This window comes from Equus caballus, chromosome 6 (genome assembly GCF_041296265.1).
Source record: "Equus caballus isolate H_3958 breed thoroughbred chromosome 6, TB-T2T, whole genome shotgun sequence".
In the NCBI taxonomy this organism is placed as follows: domain Eukaryota; kingdom Metazoa; phylum Chordata; class Mammalia; order Perissodactyla; family Equidae; genus Equus; species Equus caballus.
In genome coordinates this window covers 63,777,430-63,801,816 of record NC_091689.1, presented here as the reverse complement: position 1 = coordinate 63,801,816, position 24,387 = coordinate 63,777,430, and the positions used below count along the sequence as shown (strand labels likewise).

General features: G+C 37.5%; 1 protein-coding gene across 5 annotated transcripts in view; it reads right to left on the bottom strand.

The window, feature by feature from the left end:
- The window catches only part of IRAG2 (inositol 1,4,5-triphosphate receptor associated 2), a 94,168-nt gene that overhangs the window by 11,439 nt on the left and 58,342 nt on the right, over positions 1-24,387 (bottom strand). For 2 of the 5 annotated variants that reach the window (XM_070270085.1, XM_023643246.2), the window contains 10 exons: positions 21,203-21,350; positions 20,361-20,442; positions 10,774-10,820; positions 10,602-10,666; positions 10,346-10,453; positions 8,105-8,175; positions 5,205-5,262; positions 3,676-3,739; positions 3,563-3,590; positions 3,136-3,276 (listed from right to left, as the gene is read on the bottom strand). In XM_070270085.1, coding sequence (XP_070126186.1) covers positions 3,136-3,276; positions 3,563-3,590; positions 3,676-3,739; positions 5,205-5,262; positions 8,105-8,175; positions 10,346-10,453; positions 10,602-10,666; positions 10,774-10,820; positions 20,361-20,384 — 606 coding nt within the window. In that variant the 5' untranslated portion in view covers positions 20,385-20,442; positions 21,203-21,350. Of the gene's footprint in view, positions 1-3,135; positions 3,277-3,562; positions 3,591-3,675; positions 3,740-5,204; positions 5,263-8,104; positions 8,176-10,345; positions 10,454-10,601; positions 10,667-10,773; positions 10,821-20,360; positions 20,443-21,202; positions 21,351-23,107; positions 23,205-24,242; positions 24,324-24,387 lie in introns of all 5 variants that reach the window. The other 3 variants (XM_070270082.1, XM_070270083.1, XM_070270084.1) reach the window with 3 other exon arrangements.

Sequence of the window (24,387 nt, the reverse complement as noted above, 5' to 3'; positions counted from 1 at the left end):
TGAAGCAGTTATCAAAAGTCTCCCAACAAAGAAAAGACCAGTACGAAATGGCTTCACTGGAGAATTCTACCAAATATCTCAAGAAGAATGAACAACAGTCCTCCTCAAACTTCCAAAAACTGAAGAGGAGGGAACACTTGCAAGCTCATTCTTTGGGGCCAGCATTACCCTAATACAAAGGCAGACAAAGACACTACGAGCAAACTACAGACAAATATCCCTTATGAATGTTGATGCAAAAATCCTCAACAAACTACTAGCAAACTGAATTCAACAGCACATAAAAAGGAGTATACACCGTAACCAAGCTGAGATTTATTTCTGAAATGCAAGGATGGTTCAACATAGGAAATCAATCAATGCAATATATCACTTTAACAGATTAAAGGGCAAAACCCAAATGATCATCTAAATTGACACAGAACAGCATTTGACAAGATTCAATACCTTTTTATGATAAAAATATTCAAAAAACTAGAAATAGAAGGGAAACTACCTCAACATAATAAGGCCATATATCAAAAGCCCACAGCTAACATCATACTGAAAGTTTTTCCTCTGAGACCAGGAACAAGGCAAGGATGCCCACTCTTGCCACTTCTATGCAACTTAGTACTGGAAGTCCTACCAAGAGCAATTAGACAAGAAAAAGAAATAAAAAATGCACATTGGAAAAGAAGTAAAATTACCTCTGTTCACAGGTGACATGGTCTTATATATAGAAAACTCTAAAGACTTCACACACAAAAAACCTGTTAGAACTATTAAGTGGATTCAGCAAAGTTGCAGGATACAAAATCAACGTATAAAATTCAATTGCATTTCTATATGATAACAATGAACAATCCAAAAAGGAAATAAAACAATTCCATTTACAATACTATTGAAAAGAATAAAATACTTAGAAATAAACCTAACCAAGGTGGTAAAAGATTTGTACACAGAAAACTACAAAACATTGCCACAATAAACTAAAGAAGACGCAAATAAAGGGAAAGACATCCTGTGTCCATGGATTGGAAGACAATTTTGTTAACCCACGAATACCACCCAAATTAATCTACAGATTCAATGCAATCCCCGTCAAAATCCCAATGGCATCGTTTTGCAGAAATAGAAAACTTCATCCCAAAATTCATATGGAATCTCAAAAGACCCTGAATAGCGAAAACAATTTTTTAAAAAGAACAAAGTTGGAGGACTCACACTTCCTGATTTCAAAACATATTTCAAAGCTACAGTAATCAAACTTTATGGTATTGGCCTAAAGACAGACATATAGAGCAATGAAACAGAATAGAGTGTCCAGAAATAAACCTATGCATATATGGTCAAATGATCTTTGACAATGGTCAAGACTACACAATGGGGAAAGGAGAGTCTCTTCAACAAATGATGTGGGAAAAACTGGATATCCACATGCAAAAGAGTGAAGTTGGACTCTTATCTTACACCATATACAAAAATCAACTCAAAATGGATTAAAGGCCTAAATGTAAGACCCAAAACTATATAGCTCCAGAAGAAAACATAGGGGAAAAGCTTCATGACATTGAATTTTGCAACAATTTCTTGGATATAACACCAAAAGCACAGGCAACAAAAGCAAAAATAGACAAATAGCACTACATCAAACTTAAAAACCTTTGTGCATCAAAGGCCATAATCAACAGAAGGAAAAGGCAACCTGTGGAATGGAGAAATTAACTGCAAATCACATGTCTTGTTAAAAAACTGGCAAGGGATTTGAATCAACATATTTCCAAACATGATATACAAAGAGCCAACAAGCATCTGAAAAGATGCTCAACAATACTAATCATCAGAGTAATGCAAATCAAAACCACAGTGAGATATCACCTTGCACACATTAGGATGGCTACTATCAAAAAATCCCAGAAAAGAACGTGTTGGCCAGGATGTGGATAAATTGGAACCCTGGTGCATTGTCAGCAGGACTGTAAAACAGTGCATCCACTATGCAAAACAATATTATGGTTCCTCAAAAACTTAAAAATAGAACTCCATATGATCCAGCAATGTCACTTCTGGGCACATTTCTAAAAGAATTGAAAGCAGGGTCTCAAAGAGATATTTGCAAACCCACGTTCCCAGCAGCAAGGTTCAGAAGAGCCAAGAGGTGGAAGCTGAACGTCCATAGATAAATGAATGGATAAACAAAATGTGGTATACACATACAGTGGAATATTTTATTCAGCCTTTTATTAAAAAGGAAGGAAGTCCTGTCACATGCTACAACACGGATGAACTTTGAAGATATTTTCCTAAGTGAAATAAGCCATTTACAAAAAGACAATTACTGTATGATTCCACTTATATGAGGTATCTAAAGTAGTCAAATTCATAGAAACAGAAAGCAGAATGGTGGCTGCCAGGGGCTGAGAGGAGGACGAAAGGGGAATCGTTTAATGGATATAGTTTCAGTACGCAAGATGAAAAAGTTCTGAAGATCTGTTTCACAACCATGTGAATAGACTTGACACTAATTAACATACGCTTAAAATGGTTAATATGGTAAATTTTATGTTATGTGTTTTTCTACCACACATCCACACACAAACAGAATATGGTTTCTAAATTTTTATTTTCTTTCTCCAAAATTAGCTCTCTTAATTTTCCAACCCATCTCTATATTTATAGTGACTTGACAAAATAGAAGAATCTATAGTAGTTGTTATATGTCTATGTACCCTCCAGAGGGCTTGCCCACCGTCTGATAAGACAAAGCAGTCACCATTCTCTATTTTCAGTTAATTAAATGGAAACAGACTTTCAATTCTCCTCTTTGAAGCTTAAAACTGATATCTCCAGTTGCTCAGTTTTCTGCATGACTGATTACTCTTCTGCCTGAAATCTACTTGAAAATCCAGGGAGAAGGCAGATGACTCATCCGACTACTTTAAAGGCATTTGTTGGTTTTGTCGCTTCTACTGTTAGTGAATCTTTCATTTTGGCCTGATCTTGAATTCTTACCTCCTCCTAATTCACATTTGGGTCAGGCAGGGTTTGGTACCTGGTATTGGTTTTGGTCGTACAAGAAAACTCACATGTAATTTTCAAAACATTGTTAACAATAGGACCAAACGTGTAGTCCCCAAAGGTTATGATTCTCACCTCTAACAGCTTTAAACAGTTAGTGATTTCTTTCTTCAAATTTTCTTCTGCCAAGTCACGGGATCTTTCTTCAAGCCTCACTCTTTTCTCCAAGGTGAACCAGTCACACTTAAATCCCAAAGATAATCTGAGAAATTCAGCCTGAATTTCAAAATAATGAATGTCAAAATAATGTGAGGGTGAGGGGAGAAAACTGGAGGTAGTCAAATATTTCAGTTTAATACCAGATTATACTGAGGCATTTCTTTCTTCTCTCAGCAACACAATGCTGGTGCACACAGGCTTTACCTGCTCTTCATCATTGCCAAGCCACACAGACACCAAACGTGTGACAGCTGGTGCAAAAGCAAGAAGCGATGGTAGGCAAGAGAGCCTGAAACACTTTTTTTTTTTTAATTAAAGGAAAAAACATTTGCTTTAAACTCACCTCCACCTCCTTCTCATTAGGAGAAGTGCTGTAGGATAAGACAAAGAACTTGTTAAAACATAATTCAACAGAAAAGCAAAAAATGCGAGCATGCAACATGAAGAAGAGCTTACCTGTCACCTTGTTTAAAGTTAACTGATTTCACAGTGGTTACGGGAAGAGAGGAAACGGCAGTGTCTATTAAAAGACAACAAAGTATTATTTGGTTAAAAAGGCTTAATAGCTTAAGGCACATTTGATCAAATGTTATGTCCTCTCTCCATGAAACAAAAGCATTTCATTGAAAGTGTCTGAGAGGATAGCCAGCTAAGAATGCATTTGTTTAAATATAAGATAATGTTATGCTACGCTATTGGGATCACAGTGACATTAAAACTACGGGCTCGCACTTCAGCATGTGAACAGTCTTTGAATCCTGAAGATGTCTCAGAGTCAAGGGACAGCCCAGTTTGTTCTCTTTGCATTTAAATGTTTATTTGACTTGATCCCATGGCTAAATGCACATCTTCCTCTGTTACCTGGTCCTCCTTCAAATCAAGGCTTTAATAGCAGTAGCAGCAGGAGTAGTACTCATTGTAGTAGAAGTAGCAGTAATAATCATAATAATACTGGTAACAATAACAGCAACAATAAACATGATATCAACCATTTATCACAGGTTTACTATATGCCAGTCCCAGAACAAGGCTCTTTACACATATTAATGATACTCTTCATGACAGCTTTGCAAAGAGGACCATAGGTTAGTTATTAAGAGCATTAGATTTAGACTTGAAAAAACCTGGTTTCAATCCTAGCTTTGACTGCTATGGCTATACGACCTGGAACAAGCCAAAACTTCAGCAAACCATCTACAAAATAAGGATGATATTATTTTTCTATAATAGCTAACTTCCATGAGAATTTCTCTGCCAGGCACTTTTCGAAGTGCTTCGTACACAATTTATTCAATCCTCATGGCAACACTTCTGTGGTAAGTACTGTTATTGTCTGCAATTTACAGACTAGGAAACTGAATTGCAGTTTACCCACCTCACATAGGTATTTGGTAGAACCAAATAAAACTATGCACATAAAGAATTTAGCCTAGTACTCAGCATATAGTATATTCCCCATAAAGGGTACTTTTCTCTTTTTACTCATTGTTTCCATTTTGTAGATGAAGAAACTGAGACTCAAGTTTAAATGACTTTCCAAAGTCACAGCTAGTCAGAGAGAGACCCAGTATAGAGTCTGTGTGACTCCAAAGCCTGAATCTATCCACTATTCTACCCAAATGAAAGTGAAATAGGGAGGAAAGCATATTAGCACTTAGTCGTTCAATAATGGCGTATTTAATTTTAGATGGGATCATGAAAATGATCTCCAAGAAGAGCTGGGAACTTCCTAGGAACGTTAGTGTGGTGGTAGTTCCCAACGGGGCACTAGTTATTGCAAGTCCTCTGGGGCTTACCAGTCAATGCAACATCAATGTGGCTTTTCAAAACTGATGCAAACTGAATCAAGAATCAGTTCTATTGGCTGATTTTATCTAGAGATGCGGAATTGTAGATGCCATAGCTTTACTCAGAAAGATTTCACCCAGAAAAATATCAGCAGGGAACAAACTTTCACATGGGGATTGGGAGAGAACATTCCTTACCTCCCGCAGCACATTCTTTTTTATGCTTATCTATTGTTTCGGGTTCCTCTTTGGTTTCCTAAAATCATAAAGAGATTTTATTGCCGTACATAGAGTGGAAATCCTTCATAACAAATCATTTCCCAACTTCCTGTCCCCTCGCAACCTTACCCTGTCAAAAACACTCTATAGTATTACTAGGGGTTAAGAAGAAGACAGGACTGGCTCCAAGGGGGTTTCCAATCTAGCTGAGGCACAAGGGACAGAAATATATGAAAAGCTGCAAATGTGATACAAGTTACCACAAAGCAAACTAGGACTAATTGCTAAATAAATGAAATAAATATGAACAAGTGTTCTGCATAGGGAGGAAAGAAACACCATGGCTTGAAAAGCATAGAAAATCTCTGCAGACAAGGAACATGCTGGAGCTTGAGGGAGAGAGAGGACTGGATGGATGAAGAGGAGGGAGTGATCCAGAACTACCATACGCAGCTTTCTAGATGGGTTGTTGGGGAAATTATGGCAAAAATAGCTGCTCAGATTGCATTACATTAGGCTTTTACTCCATATGAATATATTTTAAGGTCACTAACCAACCGTCCTACAAATGTTATCTATACAACCAAAACCACCATAGTAAGAGGGTTGTACTCTATTGCCTGGGGAACTCTAATGGGAAAACTATAGGTATACAATTATTTTGATGATAATAATTACTCAACATTCTCAGAAATTTTCTATAAAACATAAGCCTAAGACAAATATCTTTGGTAGAGCCATTGATACCATGTCATGTAATTTTCAGACCATAGAAACTAAGATTTTGATAAAATGTAACAAATTCAATAATTCAGGTAAAGCATTGGATCATTCTTATCAACAATTTAAATATTCCTAAATTTTTTGAATCCTCCCTCAACCCTATGACCTCTTCCAGCTATGGCATTTTCTTCCTCTCCAGCCCTACATGGACTCGCTTCTTCTGGGAAGAGTTGTCCATGGGTGCTCTTTCCAGTTCTTTATCTCCCTTTTGAGATCAATGAACTACTCTGCCCCTGTACCCAACACTCCAAGGAAACTGCCCTCCCCAGTATCAGTGATCTCCCTACTGCCAAATCCAATGGATAATTCTCAGTCTTTATCTTACTTGACCACTGCCTCATCTAAATTGATCTCTAATTCCCTCCTTGTTACAGATTTTTCTTCCTTTGGTTCTCTCTCCCGATGTCCCCTCACCACTACATTAGCTTCTTCTCAGTCCCCGCTGACATTGCCTTCTCATTAGATAATGGAATCATCGAGAAGCCATTATCCTCAGTGCTCTCTTCTTGCCTGCCAGAGTCCTTGGGAAATCTCATCCACACATTTGGTTCTTTGTTGATAACTCACAAATGTGCGTCTGCTCCTGAAAGTCCCACTTTGAGGTGAGTTTATAAATGTGGGTATACAGTCATATATCAAAACCTCCTTACAGAGTACTGATGTCTCACGTCAACCTGAAACGCGACTTATCTCAAACTAATCTTGTTTCACTCCATGATTCTACTCTTCTTACTCCCTCCCTCCTCTCATGTTATTCTATTCATTCTGTAAGTTAAGCCATAAGCAAGGGTATCTACCTTTTCCCACACCCCCAATTATCAGTCACCATGTACTGTGACCTATCCCTTAAATATCTCTCAAATAGGTCTTCCTTTTCTCCATGCTCACTAATTTCATACTATCTTCATCTCTTGCCTGAATTATTACAATAGCATCCTAACCAGTCCCCGACCTCCATTACTACATTTTCTAATGCATTATTTTTAAAACATTTATTTCTATCTTTTTTTGAGATGAGAAGAAATTTTTTTTTCTCAGAAAACTTTAGTATGAGGACTTGAATTTTCCTCTGTCCATTTTTTATAAGGGGTAACCATTTTTGGCATGTGTGCTAGCCAACACTACACTCTATACATACTTTACACTACAAAATCACGTATCCAATCGTTCTACTCCCTTCCAACTAGAATACTGCAAAATTTTTATCTGCCTTATTGCCTCCAATCTATCCATGCCACAACTTTCTCTTGAGTTAGCTTATATGAAGCCTGTTCCTTGTAACCAAGTGGGCCTACCTAAAACAATGTTTATATACTGAGGGGGAAACAACAATAACACACACACACACGCCTCTCCACACATACAATACAGAGAGGGACTAATACATAAGTACAATGTAGGACTCTTGGAGAAACATGGAATTGGACCCATAGTCTACAAGTTACTCTTCAATAATTATAGATTCCTACCAGTGGCAATGAGCCTTCTCTTTAAGGAAGGGAACTTAACTCTTTTTCTACAAACATTTAAATAGTCATCCTTCTAATGTTTTCTAGCAGTTTCTCATGTGTCTGTATAACATTCAATGCCACTCACAAGGTACCTCCTCCATGACACCTTTTCTGACCTCTCACCCCAAGTATTTTTTTTTTCATATCACTAACCACACTCTAATTACTGAGTAATTGTATGTTTCTTCCCTTAATTAGAATATATCTTTAACATAGATATTACTGTTTTATTTAACCTTCATTAATGTCCTCTATTGACAGATATTTAGCTTGTTTCCAGTAGAATTTTGATTAATGAATGAGTGAAAGAATAAAAGCATGAATGAATGAATAAATAAAAATCACTGTGCAGTCAGGAGGTCCTAGCTCTGACTGTATTGTGTGACCTTGGGCAAGTCATAAGGATGCTTTGGCCTCAAATTCTTCATCTATAAAATATTGGTGTAATTAAATTCTATTAACCTCAAAATATTTGGAAAGGATAAAGATGAGAGAGCTTTTAAGAGTATTTTGCAAACTGAAAGGGAGGTGTTCTACCATTGAAACATATCATTACTTTTATTGTTAACATGTGTATTTCCTTACCGGATTTAACATGGTTTTGTCCTCACTGACAGAGCCTTGGAGTGGAATATTCTCAGGAGCTGGACTTTTGCCTATGAGAAAAAGGAAACACTGAAGAGGTGGGGGAGAGGCAACAAGTAAAAGAGGAAGACATAGTGAGGTGGCAAAATGGGCGGACTAGCAAGTGGCAAAGGCCTTAACATGTGAGACAAATTATGTCCTACAAAACTTTACCAGGGCCCACTGATTCAGAATCAGGATCAGAGCAACTAAGGTTCCCAAGGAAGCTGGCCGTGTAAGACTTCTTAATAGAAATGAACATTTCTATGATTGGCCTTCAAACAGCAGGGCTTTTAAAATCTTTTTTAAGGCTGCTGCTGCTTTGTTTATCAAACACATTACTAGTATAATTATAGAAACTGGGTGAAGAAAGGATGAACAATTAGTAACTTAGTAGCTTTTTTGTAGCTTGACAAACAGGTTTTTAAAAATTACATACACACATACGCAAGGCTGATAACAAAGTATGACATCCCTTCAAACCATGGTATCTTTCTAAATAAAACATCATTTAACTAAGAAGAAAAGATGCACTTTTAATTTACGCCATTCCTTTTTGTAATTTCCTTTTATTTTTGTGTTTGTACTGTAATATACTTGATAATGATTTTCCTTTTCACATGATTCTTTGTCCTGAATTTAGTTCAGTGCAGGCACAAAGGTCAGTAGCTATATATAGATTTTGTTTCTTTCTTTGTAAGAAAAATAAATAAAGGATGTATTATATTTTTAAATTTTATATTGAAATAAGAACAAAACGGTAACCACTTTCTTGAGAGGCATAAAATTCTTTGCCCTACGGTAATTTTATTTTGGTTTTTCTGTAAATTTTAAGACAGATGATAGACTTGAAATTGATAGTCCAGAAATTAAAAAGTAGAAAATATTTTACAGTGAATATTTTCTCTCCCATCCATGCCTGCCACAAACCCACTTTCCCTTCCCACAGACAATATTATTAATTTTTGTCTAGCCTTCCAGAGGTATTCTATGCATACATAAAAACTTCTTCCTATTCTTTTTGTGCAAATTTTTACATGCAATACGTAATGTTTTGTACTTTGGGTTTTTCTTTCCAAGAAACAATAGTTCTTTGATATCCTTCCAAGAAAAAAGATTCCTATGTTTTATGGATGCATATTAGTATTCCATTACATGGATATGCCAGAATATATTAACTAGTCTACTGATAGTTACTAGTTTCCAATATTTTATTACAGACAATGCTGCAGTAAATAAACTTCCACATATGTCATATGATACGTGTATACTTAGATCTATAGGATAAATTCCCAGACACCAAATTGTTTTATGGTACAGGATATGTACATTTAACATTTTGGAAGATATTGGCAAATTCTCCTCCATCTTAATTACAATAATTTATATTCCCTACAGCAACGTATGAGAATTCTTTTTCCCCACAATCTTAGCAACAGAATGTAGTCAAATTTTTGCATCTTTCTCTACACGATAGGTGAAAAGTGATATCTTGGTTCAGTTTTAATTAAAATTTTTCTTATTTGGTATGAGGTAGAACAGAAAGGTATTCTTCAGTTAACCTAAGGAATGGATTCCATTTCTACAATTTTACAGCTCCCCTAATTTAGCACTTATATCTCAGATCTAACCGTCTAGTTCAAACAGTAGAATAAATTTTCCTTGATTATTTTTTTTTGGTGGGAATGGGAGCTTATGCCTCCCATGAGTGTTAACTGTAGTAATGTCTCACTGGGAACAGCTGAGAATAACTACTTTGTTTTCATACTCAAGTGGCAGAAAATGATGTAATATATCATCTAGTTAATTCTTTTGCCTTCTGAGTGGACCATCACTAATTGGTCCATTTTAACCTAATAGATTCTAATTAGGCTGCTGAGAATTTCCTAAGTATGTGATTCTGCAGCTGCGCCTCAGATGACACCCAGGTGTGTCCAATCAATCTCTGCCATAAGGAAACATTGAAGTCCCATTAAAACATATTGTAACTTTTGTTCTATCTATAGAACTGGAAAAAAATTGGTAACTTTATCATATACGAAGGCCAAGGTCACCTCTTAGACTTCTCATCTCCAGACTATGTCTTCACAATTCTTCTATAAAATGTTATTACTGAGCGCCTGAGGATAGTCAGTCTACTAGCTTACAGGTTTCCTTAGTGTTTTAGAATGGAAACTACACTTGAACCCTTCAACAGCTTACCTTTGATCTTTATCACAGCAGAAGCCGAAGTGGTATTCTCCTCTTTCACACAGAGTGATTTACCATCAAGGTCACCAGAAGCCATATTCAAAATTTCTGGTCCAGAATCTACCAACAGGAAGAAACTAGGAATACTATGCAAAAGGATTATTTGCCTATGTTCTTTTCATTTGCACACACCTCAGCAGGTCATAGAACATCAAGCTTATAATTCTAGTACCAGCCCTATTTTTCTATCTTTTCCAAGTCCACTCACCACTTGAAGTTACAGTACTGTCTGTGGATGAAGTGTGTCCGGGAGATGGTAGTGTGGAATGTTCCCTGTCAAAAGAGCAGAAGACATATTTTAGAGCGTCAAATCCAAAGAAGTCTTCTAAAAATTAACTGAATATCCATCCAAATTTACACACACAAACAAACAAGCAAACCTGGACTGTGGTGGGCTCTCAGAATACAAGCACTCAACACCATTCTCCTTAAGGAAAAAAAAAAAGGGAAACAAGTTCAACAATTTGACATTTTCCATTCCAGAGAGGTTGTTTTAAGCAAACATTTTCATACACTTTTAAGTGAACCTGCATTTATTTTGCTCTTTTAGAGAGGCTATGGGAATAGGGTGGTATAGGGCAAACTCATATACATACTTTCTCAACGCTGTCCTTGCAAGAAAAAAATCCAATTTTGAATATACTTACATGTCTGATATTTAAAGAAAACCTGATAAATTCTTGGGCAAAACAAATTCTAAACTTAAAGGAGAGGTAGAGTATATTTCATGAACCTAAGTTTTGTTTAAACAGAACATTCTATGTGTACACAAAACAACATTTTTATTTATGGAAATATTACTCAACTTAAAACTTTTGGTCTGGTGATTTAAAAATGGTTCTCAATTTTCTAGCTAGACAAATCATACATTTTAAACTTAATCCAATTCTCAAAGATCGGAGAGATTACATCTATGCCAGCATTTATTACTTGGTGCTCAAAGAGAGCTTAACAAAATTGTGGTCTCTGCCTGCCTGGGACCGTGTTTGAAAGTTTAATTTGAACTTCTTAATCTCTATCAGGGGCTCCTAATTTGGGGGGAACTTTAGGACATTAGGGTTGATCTATTCACTTATTCTCTTTCAAAAAGTACTGTGGGAACATAGGTTCCTCTTTAATAATAAGCTTTTCTAATAAGTATATTTTCATTATTATTTGGTTTATTTAGAAAAATAAATTAAAATTTAATAAATTAAAACAAATCATTTGAACATTTCAAAAACCTGCACGGACAATGCAAAAATGAAGACATTTAAATATTCCATAATCAAACATAGGCCTTCTTATTAACTGCCACAACCAAAACAGGTTTCAACAGAGGGATGCTGCAAATCATACACGGTATTTAGAATCGATCCAAAATAATATTGGCCATAGTCACAGGAAGGTAAAGGTCTAGCAAGGGTCTGCGGAATATGTAGTTATTCAAGACAACAGCAGCCGGTTACATCTGCTCAGCACGCTAAAATTTACAAAAACCTTTCTGTGTATCAACTCATTTAATTCTCTCACCAACTTTATGCAGTAGGTTTTAGCAAGAAGAGATTTATTTATTTCAGGTAAGGAAAGTAAAGCTAATGAATAAATTTCCCAGGAGTGTTCAAAATGGTGTTGTCAGCCTCTAAACCCAGATGAGAGTCCTCCCCACTGTAAAGAGGGGCGTCTCTGAGATGCCCCTAACCCAGGCCCCTGGAGAGGCAGAGACCCCCCAGTTACTGTGTTAGACTGGTAGATGATTTAAACATATACCTTTTAAAAGTTCACCTCAAATGTTTGGAAAAATCCACAAACTTACAAAGCAAGAATTTACACCGTATCCTCCTAGATATCAATGTTGGGCAATCTTCCCTTTTATTTCATGTCGTCTCTGCTTTAAATGTCTTTGGGTCAGACCATATGTGACTGAAACCTCTCATGACATTGGTTTAAGTCACTTAAAAACTTTCATCAAAGGCCCACATTGTGTCAGGAACAGTGACAAAGGCTGGAGACACACAAAAACACAGTCCTTGTTCCAGAGGGGCTCAGAGGCCAGTCAAGAAGACAAATATGTAAAACAAATACTTCATAAATTATAGGAAGCATTCCACAGAGGAAAGTAATATGCACAGAACAGAACAGAGTGAGGTAATATTTGAATTAAATTTTGAAGAGAAATTGTACCTTTCACCTTACAGGTAGTTAAATAATGATGGCCCTATCCTTGAAATACTTATGTAGATTGTATGAAGAATTGTTACATGCTTATTTAACTATAGTCCAATATATATGTAAGAAATGAATCTATAAAAATAGGAAAAACTTAATCTGCAGTTTCATTGCGTATCATACTTCACAAAAGTCAACAAGGATTGATTCCTTAATAATAAAAAAATCAAGGCCATTTAAAACTCCAAAACATATACAAATTTGTTACTAAGTGTGGCTTGAAATAACACTTATTACTGTGCTATAATTAATAACATAATATATAATAATTATAATTATATTGCACCAACTGAAAAACTAATTTTATCAGATAAAGACCTCACACCTATCAGGATCATGAATACTTGTATTTGAATTTAAGAGGTATGAAAAAGAATGCAGCTTTTCTCTATTTAATTAAACTTGTTTCCAATATAGAGGGAAAGGGGACACGTTATTTCTACAAAATTTGTTTTTAAAAAAGTCTAATTATTATTTGAAGTCAAAATAATAAATACAGCAAAAATACAGATTGCCTCCATGATATTACAAATGAGTCTCATTTGCCATAATGCTCTGTGTAAGCCCTTCTTTTGTCCCATATCTTAGATATGAAACATTTTAGTGAGAAGCCTTTTGATAAACAAAAAATATTTATTCATTAAATAAGCAATAATTCTGTGATTTTGGAGAATGTCATATATTTAGTAACCATACATTACTGCATTGTTCTGGAACAGTTCCAAGGTAAGCAATTGGATATTACTTCCAATTCACTAATCTTTATAAACTTCACTGATCAGAAGACAACCCAATATACAAGACAGCTCAATCTTAGATTTTCATAAATCTGACCTAACAACTATTTTTTCCTTCTTACAAGAACAACCAAACAAAAGAAGGAGATTTTTAAAAAAATTTAGGATTATAGTTAATGAAATTTGGAGATATACCCCTGCAGGCCTCTGTGCATATGGAGTAGGGTAGGAGATAACTCAGCAAAAGCTTTGCACAATCGTGCTCTTTTCTTCCAACTTCAAAAGTCACCCCTATTCAAACCAGCATCCCAGACCCACAGGAGAACCTAACCCACACACAACAACTGTAAGACCTGGGCAGATCATGAAGAAGATAATCCACTGGATATATTTTAAAACCAAGGAAAATTAAGGAATTGACTAAATGCAAGAAAAAGAAAGTTCAGATGAGAGACTTACATGTAGAGGATTGGCTCAAGTCAATGAGTCTGACACATGCCGACAGAATAGAGCAGGAAGAATGTTCCTCCTGGCTAAGCCATTCAAATATCAACCTGCATAACATTTACATGGAAATCCATGGTCCAGACCATTTGCTTGAGACATTAGGAGTCTAATGTAGGGTGGGGTAGACAAGGTACTCACGCAACAAAGTGACACAGAGTCTCCCATGGGCTGGGTCAGCAAACACAAGCCACACACACACGCGCGCACACACAGTAGTATCATTTCAATATTTAGATAGAAAAATAGTAAGAACAATAAGAAATAACTTTTAAGATGTTAAGAACGGCAACTAATAGGCCTAGATACTCTCCCAGGGTCACTTTATTTTTGCTCTTCTACATAAAAAGAGACTTTATCTACAGATTTTATGATTAGAAACCCTTCTGCTAATAAATACTCTTGTTACAATGTAACTTTTACTATTAGATCTATTTCAGACAATTGATGATACTCAAATAAATTAATACGGTTTTCTAAGAAAAAAAGAAAAATTGACTAAAAGGAGTCTCTATAGACTTATTTCATTCTAACAAAAAAAAAAAAATTCCTTGACTCAGTGTCGGTTTCAATGTTCTAAAAAGAGAAGGCGTGTCAAATTGAACGTCTAAAGATTATAAACGCTGTAACCTAAACAAAACGAAATTTCCTCATTGGTTTTTTTTTTCCCCCCAATTTCTAACTAAAAGGACACCACACCCTCAGATCTACGGGACACACCCACCACTTTGAGGTTAATTTATAATACAGTTATCAGTCAATTTCTACACGTTCCAATTTTGTAATTGCAATGTTATTTATTCTCCAAGGTTATTAATGCTACACCCACACACGACTTGAGAGAACAGGACAGACAATGGCCAGAAGAGCTTCGGAGATATTTTAGAATTGATTCTGTCCTCTGCCTAATAAATCACCTCCTCTTGGAGGCAGTCCATCTTAGACAAAAATGTGTAAACACATGAAGGAGACCTCAAAGGAGTGGCACTTAACATTTGGTTAGGTGATTTTTTTGTTAACAGCCAAAGGAAAAGCAGAAATTCCGTTTCGTATCCCCTCACCTCTGACAAGGTATCCTCTGAGGTTCACACTGCTGATAATTCTAATTCTGGGTGATAGATATTTTCTCAGTGTTTACTATGAATCAGGTACTTTACATATGTTATAAAATGTTGTAGTGGTGTCAGATCTGAGACTGGAGTAGGTACAGGGGAGAATCAGTTTCATGGTCACAGAATTTTCATGAAACTTCTTAATTCCTGGAGTGTTTAGGCACACACACAGGTACCTAAATCACACGTCCAGTTTTGCAAAGGCCCAGAAACCATTTGGTTGTTGTTCAGACTCAATGGTGGGAGCAGTGAATAAGGAAAGGAAGACAGACTATAAGGAGAGATAACTGGGCCCCTGAGAGAAACTGCTAAGCGTGAGGAAGAATTGAGGAAGTTGGGCCAAATGAACAGCTGGGTCTAGCTATTGACAGGAGCAACAATTCTCGATTCAGTGGGAGACTGTGCTACCCATCAAGCAGCGTGTCTCCCAGCCCTGCTGGATTATCTGTGCCTTGATAAGTAGAGGATAATTCTAACAACCACATCACAGGAGTCTACCCAACAGCACGGGAGGACTCCTTGCTGAAACAAGAAGGGAGCACCATCTCTCTACTGATCAGGGAGAGGAGATAGTCAAAGGTCCAGACATAGAGTTACGAAAAGGCCAGCAGTGGAGCAGGCAGGGCCTGTGGGCAGTGTGGACAATGAACAAAAAGGACTGAACAGATGTGAGTGGGGAAACCAACTGCCTTCCCCACGATCTCTCAGGAGGTTCAGTGTCCTTCCCTGGCACCCACTAAGTGGTGAGGCCTGAAGAACACTGGGATATACTGGTATACACTCCTAGAGATTCTTGGAAATGTTGAGATGGGATTCCATGAAACAAAAAGGCCTTCCTATTCATCAGCAAGTGGGGAAAAAGAGCACTGAGATTTGTCTTTCCTCTAAATAGGACCTACTTGGTTGTTTCCACGGACTGGTTAGGCCAGAACTTAGCTGTTGCAGACACGTATATATAAATGTACATATGCAATCTGTGTACATGTGTATTTGAATCCTCAAAAGAACCTTGCAAAGTAATATTTCTGTTTCACAGGACACACAAGTAAATTGAAACAGACCACTTGTCCAAGTTCACTTAGCTAATAAATAACAAATCCAGCCTTAATTCCAGACCCACCTGAAACCAAATCTAGGCTATGTGGCTAAAAATTCTGTCATTACTGGGAAAAAATTCAAATAAACACAAAAGTAGACAGAATAGAATAATTGACTTTTGTGTACCCATTCTGCAGATTCAACAATTATCAACCTACGGCCAATCTCGCTTCATGTATACTGTCACCCACTAAACCCATCCCTGCATTGTTTTGAAGCAAATCTCAGATATCATAAACATTTTTTCCACAAATATTTCAGTCTGAATCTCCAAAAGATGGGGACTAGAAATGATTTATTTCCTTCTTTCCTCTTTACACTAAAATATTCCAAATAAATGAATTTCACTGGGTCAGTAAAGTACCTCTGTTCTCCCCAAGAACGTCCCAAACTGGGCCCCAAATTATTTTAGAGATGTCCTTTTTGAGATATTAATCTTGTTAGAGCCCTTTAATCACTCAAAGATCCTCCTACGACTACTGATGTTCACTTTTCTCTTACACTGTGCTTTCTGAAAGAGATGTGACAATGTAGCTTCCTCTACAAATATGTGAGAGGAATAAAAAATAAATCTCAAGTTCTCGGGAACACCAGTCCAAAGAAAGGAGTCAGAAAGTGATATGACAAGGCTGTCAATTCAACGAGTTCATTGAATTCTCACTCTCAACGTTTTAAATAGACCCTGTAGGGAGTACAAAAATAAATAAGTAAATAGACGTTCAACAAATATTAATGGGATGGCTACTGGACACCACATCTATGCAGGATGCTAGATGCACACTGGTTAATGGTCAAACAAAGGCACTCTCCACCAAGCTTATAATTTAATACAAGAAAAATATAAGAAAACAAAGAACTACAATGCAATCAGAATACAGGTGACAATAAGGGGAGCACAAAGAGTTACTGGGGTCTAAAAGAAGGGAGCGAACTTATTTTTTCCTGAGTGGGAATGTTGAGAAATGAGGAAACTGAGGCCTGAAAGCCAGGACTTTTCCAGAGTTACCCAGAGGAAGAAACTGGGAAAAACCTCACCTAATGGATTAGGAAAAACCTCTTAATCCATTACAATTTGCACCTCAGGAAGGACTGGAGATGCCTGATTGTCAACATTTCTCACTACCACAAGAAACATTTTATGAAACAGTTGGTTTTTGAAATGGGCCTTGACGGTCACACAGCATTTTGAGACGTGGAAAGTGTTCAGTGTTCCGGGTAGAGAAGACAGCATAAACAGGCAGGTGTGATATATTCTGACAATACACGCTACCTGCTTGGGCTAACAAGTAGGGACAACTATAAGGCAGTGATGGGGAAAGAATGGAAAGTTAGATGGTAATCAGATTAGAGAGTGCCTTGAATACCAGGTCAAGTTGTTTGTTATGAAGCTCTCAAGAGTGACAAAAATCCCACAGTTTAAAGCCAAGGAGTTAAGAAAACACCATGATTTATGGGTCACTGGGATAAACATGGATTAAATTTTTATCTCACATTTCATTCTAATTCCCTGTACTTAATGAGAATGCTTAGGAACCATTTTCTAAGGAGAGCTCTCTCTGTGTTTAAGAGATGGGCGTGGCAGGCATGAAAGGATGGGAGGTAGGGATTTGCTCATGGGACAGGCATGAGGGAGTGAACCGTGCAGCGAACAGGCTGCACAGATTCTTCAGTGGAGCAGAAGCCCAGAAAGAGAATGGTGAGAATTGATGGTATCATCCACAGCAGACAGACTAGTTCCTGGGAACTGCAGAAGAAACGGCACAGAAGACAGTATGAAACCTTCAGGGAACCCGTACATTTCCCAGGAGCATTTGACAGCTGTTTCTATTGCAATCTTTGTTAGCTCCTATTCTTAATGGGTATCAAGACCATAGTCAAAAACAACTTGGTCACATAGCCTAATGAGGGTAGATCAGGAGGTCCTTTTAGATATTTAAGGCAGCACATTTCTTAGCCAAAAAATCACTTTCAAGCTAACTATGAGTGATTATTCGGATTGAAATGTCTAAATTCAGTGTACTAAGAGGGGTTGTGAAAAGGGTTTATCCTTTGAAGCTAGACAAACCTGACTTTGAATCCTAGATTTGCTACTTAGTAGTTGAGGATCGAGGGTAAGTTATTTCACCTCTCTGAACTTCAGTTGCTTCTTCTATAAAAAGCAAAGAATACTTAGCACTCAGAGTTGTGGAGAGGATTAATGACACGGCATGTGGAAATGCTTTCCTACAAAGTACCTGTTACACAACTGATGTTTGTTTCTTCCCCTTTCTTGGTGAAATCAGTGCCAGATAAAAGGGAAATTACTAATAACCAAACATCCTGTAACCTTCCAAGTTCAACTTCCTTTATTAAAACTGTACAAGAGCTGCTAAGAAATAGCAAACTAGATTCATTTCCTTTTTCTTTCCTTCCCTTAGCTATTCTATAGGATAGCTACCGAGGAACAGAAAAATGTCAGCTACACATACTTAAAAGAAAGAATAAGAACAACACATAGAACGCAGTTGTAAAGAGAAAAATAACCCAATTTTTAAAATGGGCAAAAGATCTGGGTAGACATATCTCCACAGAAGATATACAATGACCAACAGGTACACGCAACAGAGCTCAACATCATTTGTCATCAGGGAAATGCATATCCAAACCACAACGAGGTACCACTTCGCACCCTTTAAGATGCCTATAAGCAAAAAAATAGACAAGTGCTGACAAGGATGTGAAGAAACTGCAATGCTCATACATTACTAATGGGAATGTAAAATGCTGTAGCTGTTTTGGAAATCTGTTTTGCAGTTCCTCAAAATGTTAAATATAGAGTTACCACAGGATGCAGCAATTCCACTCCTAGAGGTATGCCCAAAAGAATTGAAAACACATGTTTACACAAAAACTTATACACTGATGTTCATAGTAGCATGATTCACATTAGCCCGAAAACAGAAACAACCCAAGTGCTCATCAACTGATGAATGGATAAACGAAATGTGGTACATCCATACACTGGAATATTATTCAGTCATAAAAAGGAATGAAGTACTGATAACATGCTACAGCATGGGTGAACCGTGAAAACATTATACTAAGTGAAAGAAACCAGTCACAAGAGGTCACCTATTGTATTCTCCCATTTATATGAGATATCCAGAATAGACAAATCTATGGAAACAGAAAGTAGATTAGTGGTTGCCTAGGGCTGGGGATTTGGGGAAGGGGGAATAGGGATAGACTGCTAATGGGTATGAGGTTTCTTCTGGGTATGATCAAAATATTTTAAAATAGATTGTGGTGATGGTTGCATAACTGTGAATATGTTTACAAGCATTTAGGGGGCCGGCCCCATGGCCAAGTGGTTAAGTTTGCACGCTCTGCTTCAGTGGCCCAGGGTTTCGCTGGTTCAGATCCTGGGCACAGACACGGCAGCACTCATCAAGCCATGCTGGGGTGGCATCCCACATAGCACAACCAGGGGCACTCACAACTAGAATATACAACTATGTACCAGGGGGCTTTGGGGAGAAGAAGAAGGGGGAGGGTGGGAAGATGGGCAACAGATGTTAGCACAAGTGCCAATATTTAAAAAAAAAAGTATTTAATTGAACAATTTAAATAGATGAATTGTTTGGTATGTGAATTCTCTCTCAATAAAGCTATGGAAAATAAAAAAGACAAGAAAGAAAGATGGATTGCCAGATCCTGAATAGAAATCTCTGGTCCATTTGACGGAGAGATCATGAAGCTCAGGCTCAGACTGTAGATCAAGGCAGGCGCTCAAGACACGTCTCCATGACCTGGGGAGTTTGCCTAGGTGGCCTCAGTTATCTATCATCGTTATTCTCTTCTTGGGTAGAGAAGCACCATTGGCACCTAACTGCAGCAATGTATACTCTGTGGGAATTGCCCTACTTTGTGACTTATTACAAAGTACTAGCACCTCAAAGCTTATCTAGCCTTGACCTCAATTCTTAGAGAGTCAATGGGACCTGAGACTTCTTACAGCCATTAGTGAATTTAAGTCCCAAACCAGCCTGCCTCTTAAACAAAAAGTTCAGCACACTTCATCAAAACCTTTTTTGGGTTGTATATCCTTAAGTTTACACTATAGAAGGGGTAGAAAGCCCCTAAATGACTGAATTTTAATTTATTGCCATCAAAGGTTGGCATTTCTCATGCTTCTGAGTTTCCAAGTATAAGATTCATACTTGCTATAAGAGTGTCCATAATATTGAAAAAAAAAAAAAGACTACCCATAGAAGGGGACCAAGATATGACAGTACTAAAAATGAAGTTGAAACATAGTCCAATACTCACGTTCATACTTAGGTCATCACTCATCCTGATGCAACCTGAAAGATCTGTTCCCTGGTGGGGGCCAGCTACAGGGCCTGGGCACCTGCCAAGAGACAGTAAAATTCCGTACTGCACATGGAAAAACTGCAAATTTTAGCAGATACCAAACTATAACATAGCGCCCCTCCCCCACATCAGTTTTACCAAATTTCCAATTAAGTTCATGGCTTAAGTAAGACATAATGAAAGAGAGCTCCCACCTCCAGAAGAGAGAGGTTACAAACTATCAAGAACCTAGCCAAAAATGAAAATGAAGAATTTGCAATTCAAAGTCTTGCTTCCTCACCCTCGATACAGATAGGAAAGTTCCTTGGGGTGGACAGTGCTCACAAATGCCCCTGACATTTCTGCACTTTTCCTAAGGAAGGGCAGTCTGTGTACTCAGAACGGTAAAGAAGCGCAGACGCGCTTTGGGAGATGGTTGGGGCGGGGACAGAGAGAGGTTCCCAAAGGCTCGTTAACCTTCAGTGTGAAGGAAAAGAAATATGATCAAAACCTATCTAAATACATTAACTTCACAGTATGTAGTATATTCCTAAAAATGGGGAAACATTTTAGGTAGCCTAACTTGGATATTATACGAAATTCAAAAGAGCAAGAAAACTGCAATTTAAGAAAACTACAGAGATATCTTTGCTTTAAAATTGCCAATTTTCACAAAGTTAGAGAAGTTCCACGATGTAAGTTCCACAATCAAGAGGTTATGATCTCAGGATATGAAAATCTAACTGATTAAAAGGTTAGGCAATAGGAATAGGACGCCCATGAAGAGGAGGGTAAGTATATTTTGCTTTTTAACTTACCCGGGTCTTTCAGTCACATCCAAAGCACCATCCTCTATTTCTCCATATTTAGGTCTTTCACATGAAGCATGGATTCGGTTGGCCAAACATGAGAAAGGTGTCAATTCCAGCCTTGGAATCGTTGTAAGACTATCCAGATGCAAGGCATCTGCAGAAAAAAATAAAAATAGAAATTTATTTCTGGTTCAAATTTTATGTATATATACGTATATAGATAAATTCTTTCCCTCTTGAGAGTTTGGACCATTTCTGAAAAAGGAGAAGTCAATCCAATTCTATTCACATTTTAACATAACCCTCCCCCCTCTTGAGGCCTAGTTATATAGGGTGTAAATAATTTTTTTTAAAGCAGCGGATGTGGGTAGGGAGGGGAGACAAAAAATCCATTGCTTATTAAGTGACTAGAGGGGTCAACAATTTGCAGCCAGAGGGCAAAATCCAGCCAGTCTCCTGTTTTTGTAAATAAAGTTTTATTGGAATACAGCCAGACTCGTTCATTCAGTATTTTCCATGGCTGCTTGTGTGCTAAAACAGTGAAATGGAATAGTTGCTGCAGAAACCATAGGGCCTGCAAATCCTAAAATATTTACTATCTGGTCCTTTACAGAAACTCCTGAAGAGAAAATAGTTTGACATTGCAATTGGAAGGCATCAAAGAGTGGTGTAGGAAATAGGGTGACAAACTGTTTTCTTTTTTTGGAGGAAACCATCTTGTTTGTTTTTCTGCGTATAGGAAGCAGCAGAGTTTAATAGAAAAAAACACTGGCTTTGGAGTCAACGACAATTTTTCAGTTCAAATCCTGGTTTTGCCATATACCACTTGTATGGTCTTTAATAAATAACTAAACGGCTCTGAGCCTCAGTTTACTTACATATGAAGTGAGACATAACCTTGGGCAAATTACTAACTCAATTTTCCTCTGTTTCCTTATCTTTAAAGTGGGAAATATATTAGCATCTCCCTCGAAGGGATGTGGTGTGGATTAAATGAGTTAATAGATAGGTTAAAAGCAGAAAACCGTGCCTGGCACACAGCAGGCACTCTGTAAGTGCTGTCGTCATTGTAGTTGTGTTGTATTATCACTGAGTGAATGTGAGTAAAATCATTTCTATAAAGACCAATGTATAGTCTGACACAAAATGGCCACTCCATTAGTGGCAGTAGCAGTTTTCCCTTCTCTAGTTGAAGTGATCCATAAATCACTCTACTTTCTTTTTATTCCTTCTTAAGTTTATCTTGATAATCATCTCATTTCTTTTTTCATTTCGGAACCACTGCTAACTTTTGCTTTCAACCACATCCAGGTTGTGATGAAAGATGTCACTACTTTGAGCATTTCCTAAGATAAACCTCATTCTTCTTAGCCTGGCATTGAGTAAGATTCCACAATTTGAGCCACAAGCTGCTCCAAACTTATATTCTACTGAATCCAAACCCAACTCCTGTTTCAAAAATGACTTGCCCAGCTTTGACTCTTCCGCAAACACTTAAGGCTTTTGCATGCTTACTTCTGTTTTTGTTTGTTTTTTTGCTTCATGTCATTCTCCCCAATTGGAATACTTGCCTATGATTTTTGCTTTTCCGAATGTAACTCATCTTTCAAGGCCTGGTTCAACTCTCGTTTCTTCTCTGGAGCCTTCTCTGAGTTCTCTGAGCTCAGGTCTTATCTCCCCAATAAACTGTGACCTATTTTAGGACTTATTCTCTATTATACATAACATGGAGCCTTGCACAGAGTAGGCGCTCAAACATAATTTGATTAACTGAATTCAAGGATAAGTATCCAAGTATTCAACAACTCTTCCTATACAAATATAATTGTGATTAATTATTTGTCCCTTTCAAAAATAACCCTACCTCAGCTATGCCTGGTAGGGCAGAGGAGAGGGGCGATCCGTGCTTACCCAGCAGAGGTGTGTACCAGCATGTATGTTTGAAGGTCAGGGGCGTCTGATGTATTCTGGCGTCTTGACCACTATATAGTTTATGGCAACACTGCTTCTGAACAGAAAATCAAGTAGTATCAGCTATCTAAAAGGGTATAACATAACATATTTCATAATCTACTCTCTTCATCTCCAAAGGTGGGAAGAATATCACTGGTCTCAAATAACCCTGTGAGAGAGGTCAGGAAGAAAATCAATGATGCCAAGTAACAAAGCTTTCATGCTTTTGATCAAAACGCATAATCTATACGTAAAATATAATTCTTGGGGCCAGCCCCATAGGCGAGTGGTTAAATTCGTGTGCTTGACTTTGGCGGCCCAGGGTTTCGCTGGTTCAGATCCTGGGCGTGGACACGGCACCACTCATCAAGCCATGCTGAGGCGGCATCCCACATGCCACAACTAGAAGGACCCATAACTAAAATATACAACTATGTATGGGGGGATTTGGAGAGAAAAAGCAGGAAAAAAATTATAACTCTTGGGGGCCAGCCCCATGGCTGAGTGGTTAAGTTCACCCGCTCCGCTGTGGTGGCCCAGGGTTTTGCCGGTTTGAATCCTGGACACGGACATGGCACTGCTCATCAGGTCATGCTGAGGCGGCATCCCAAATGCCACAACTAGAAGGACCCACAACTAAGAATATACAACTATGTACCGGGGGGCTTTGGGGAGAAAAAGGAAAAGAACAAAATCGTAATATATATATATATAAAATTCTTATTAAAAATCACAGTTCAATAATTTAACAGAATGATAACATCGTCAATTCCCAATAATCAACGCTTTCACATAAACAAAGGCTTTGAGGAAAGAGGTATAGTTTAGGGGCAAGCTTAGTTATATAATTCTTCTTCGTGATACTGCAATAAAAAAATTTAAAATATTACCATTTCTTAGAGTCTAGCCAGATTGTGTGCATGTGTGTGATAAAGAAAACAGCAAGCATCCATTGCTTCATCTGACACTCGCTCAAAGAAAAGCTGTGCAGGGCTCTAAGACGACTTATACCTATTGGACTTAACTTTCTATTTTGAAATAGTAGTTGATTTACCATTGACACTTTAAATCGTCTCAAAAAGCTTAAACTTACCAGTTGTTCTTGAAGAGGTTGTTGAATTCTATCTGAGCAGGACAAGGGACCATAGTGAGGAAATTCCTCATCTAAACAGCTCTGTCTTGAGAAGATGATGGAGTGTATTCAAAGACAGAATGATGCCAGAGTCGAAGATACAAGA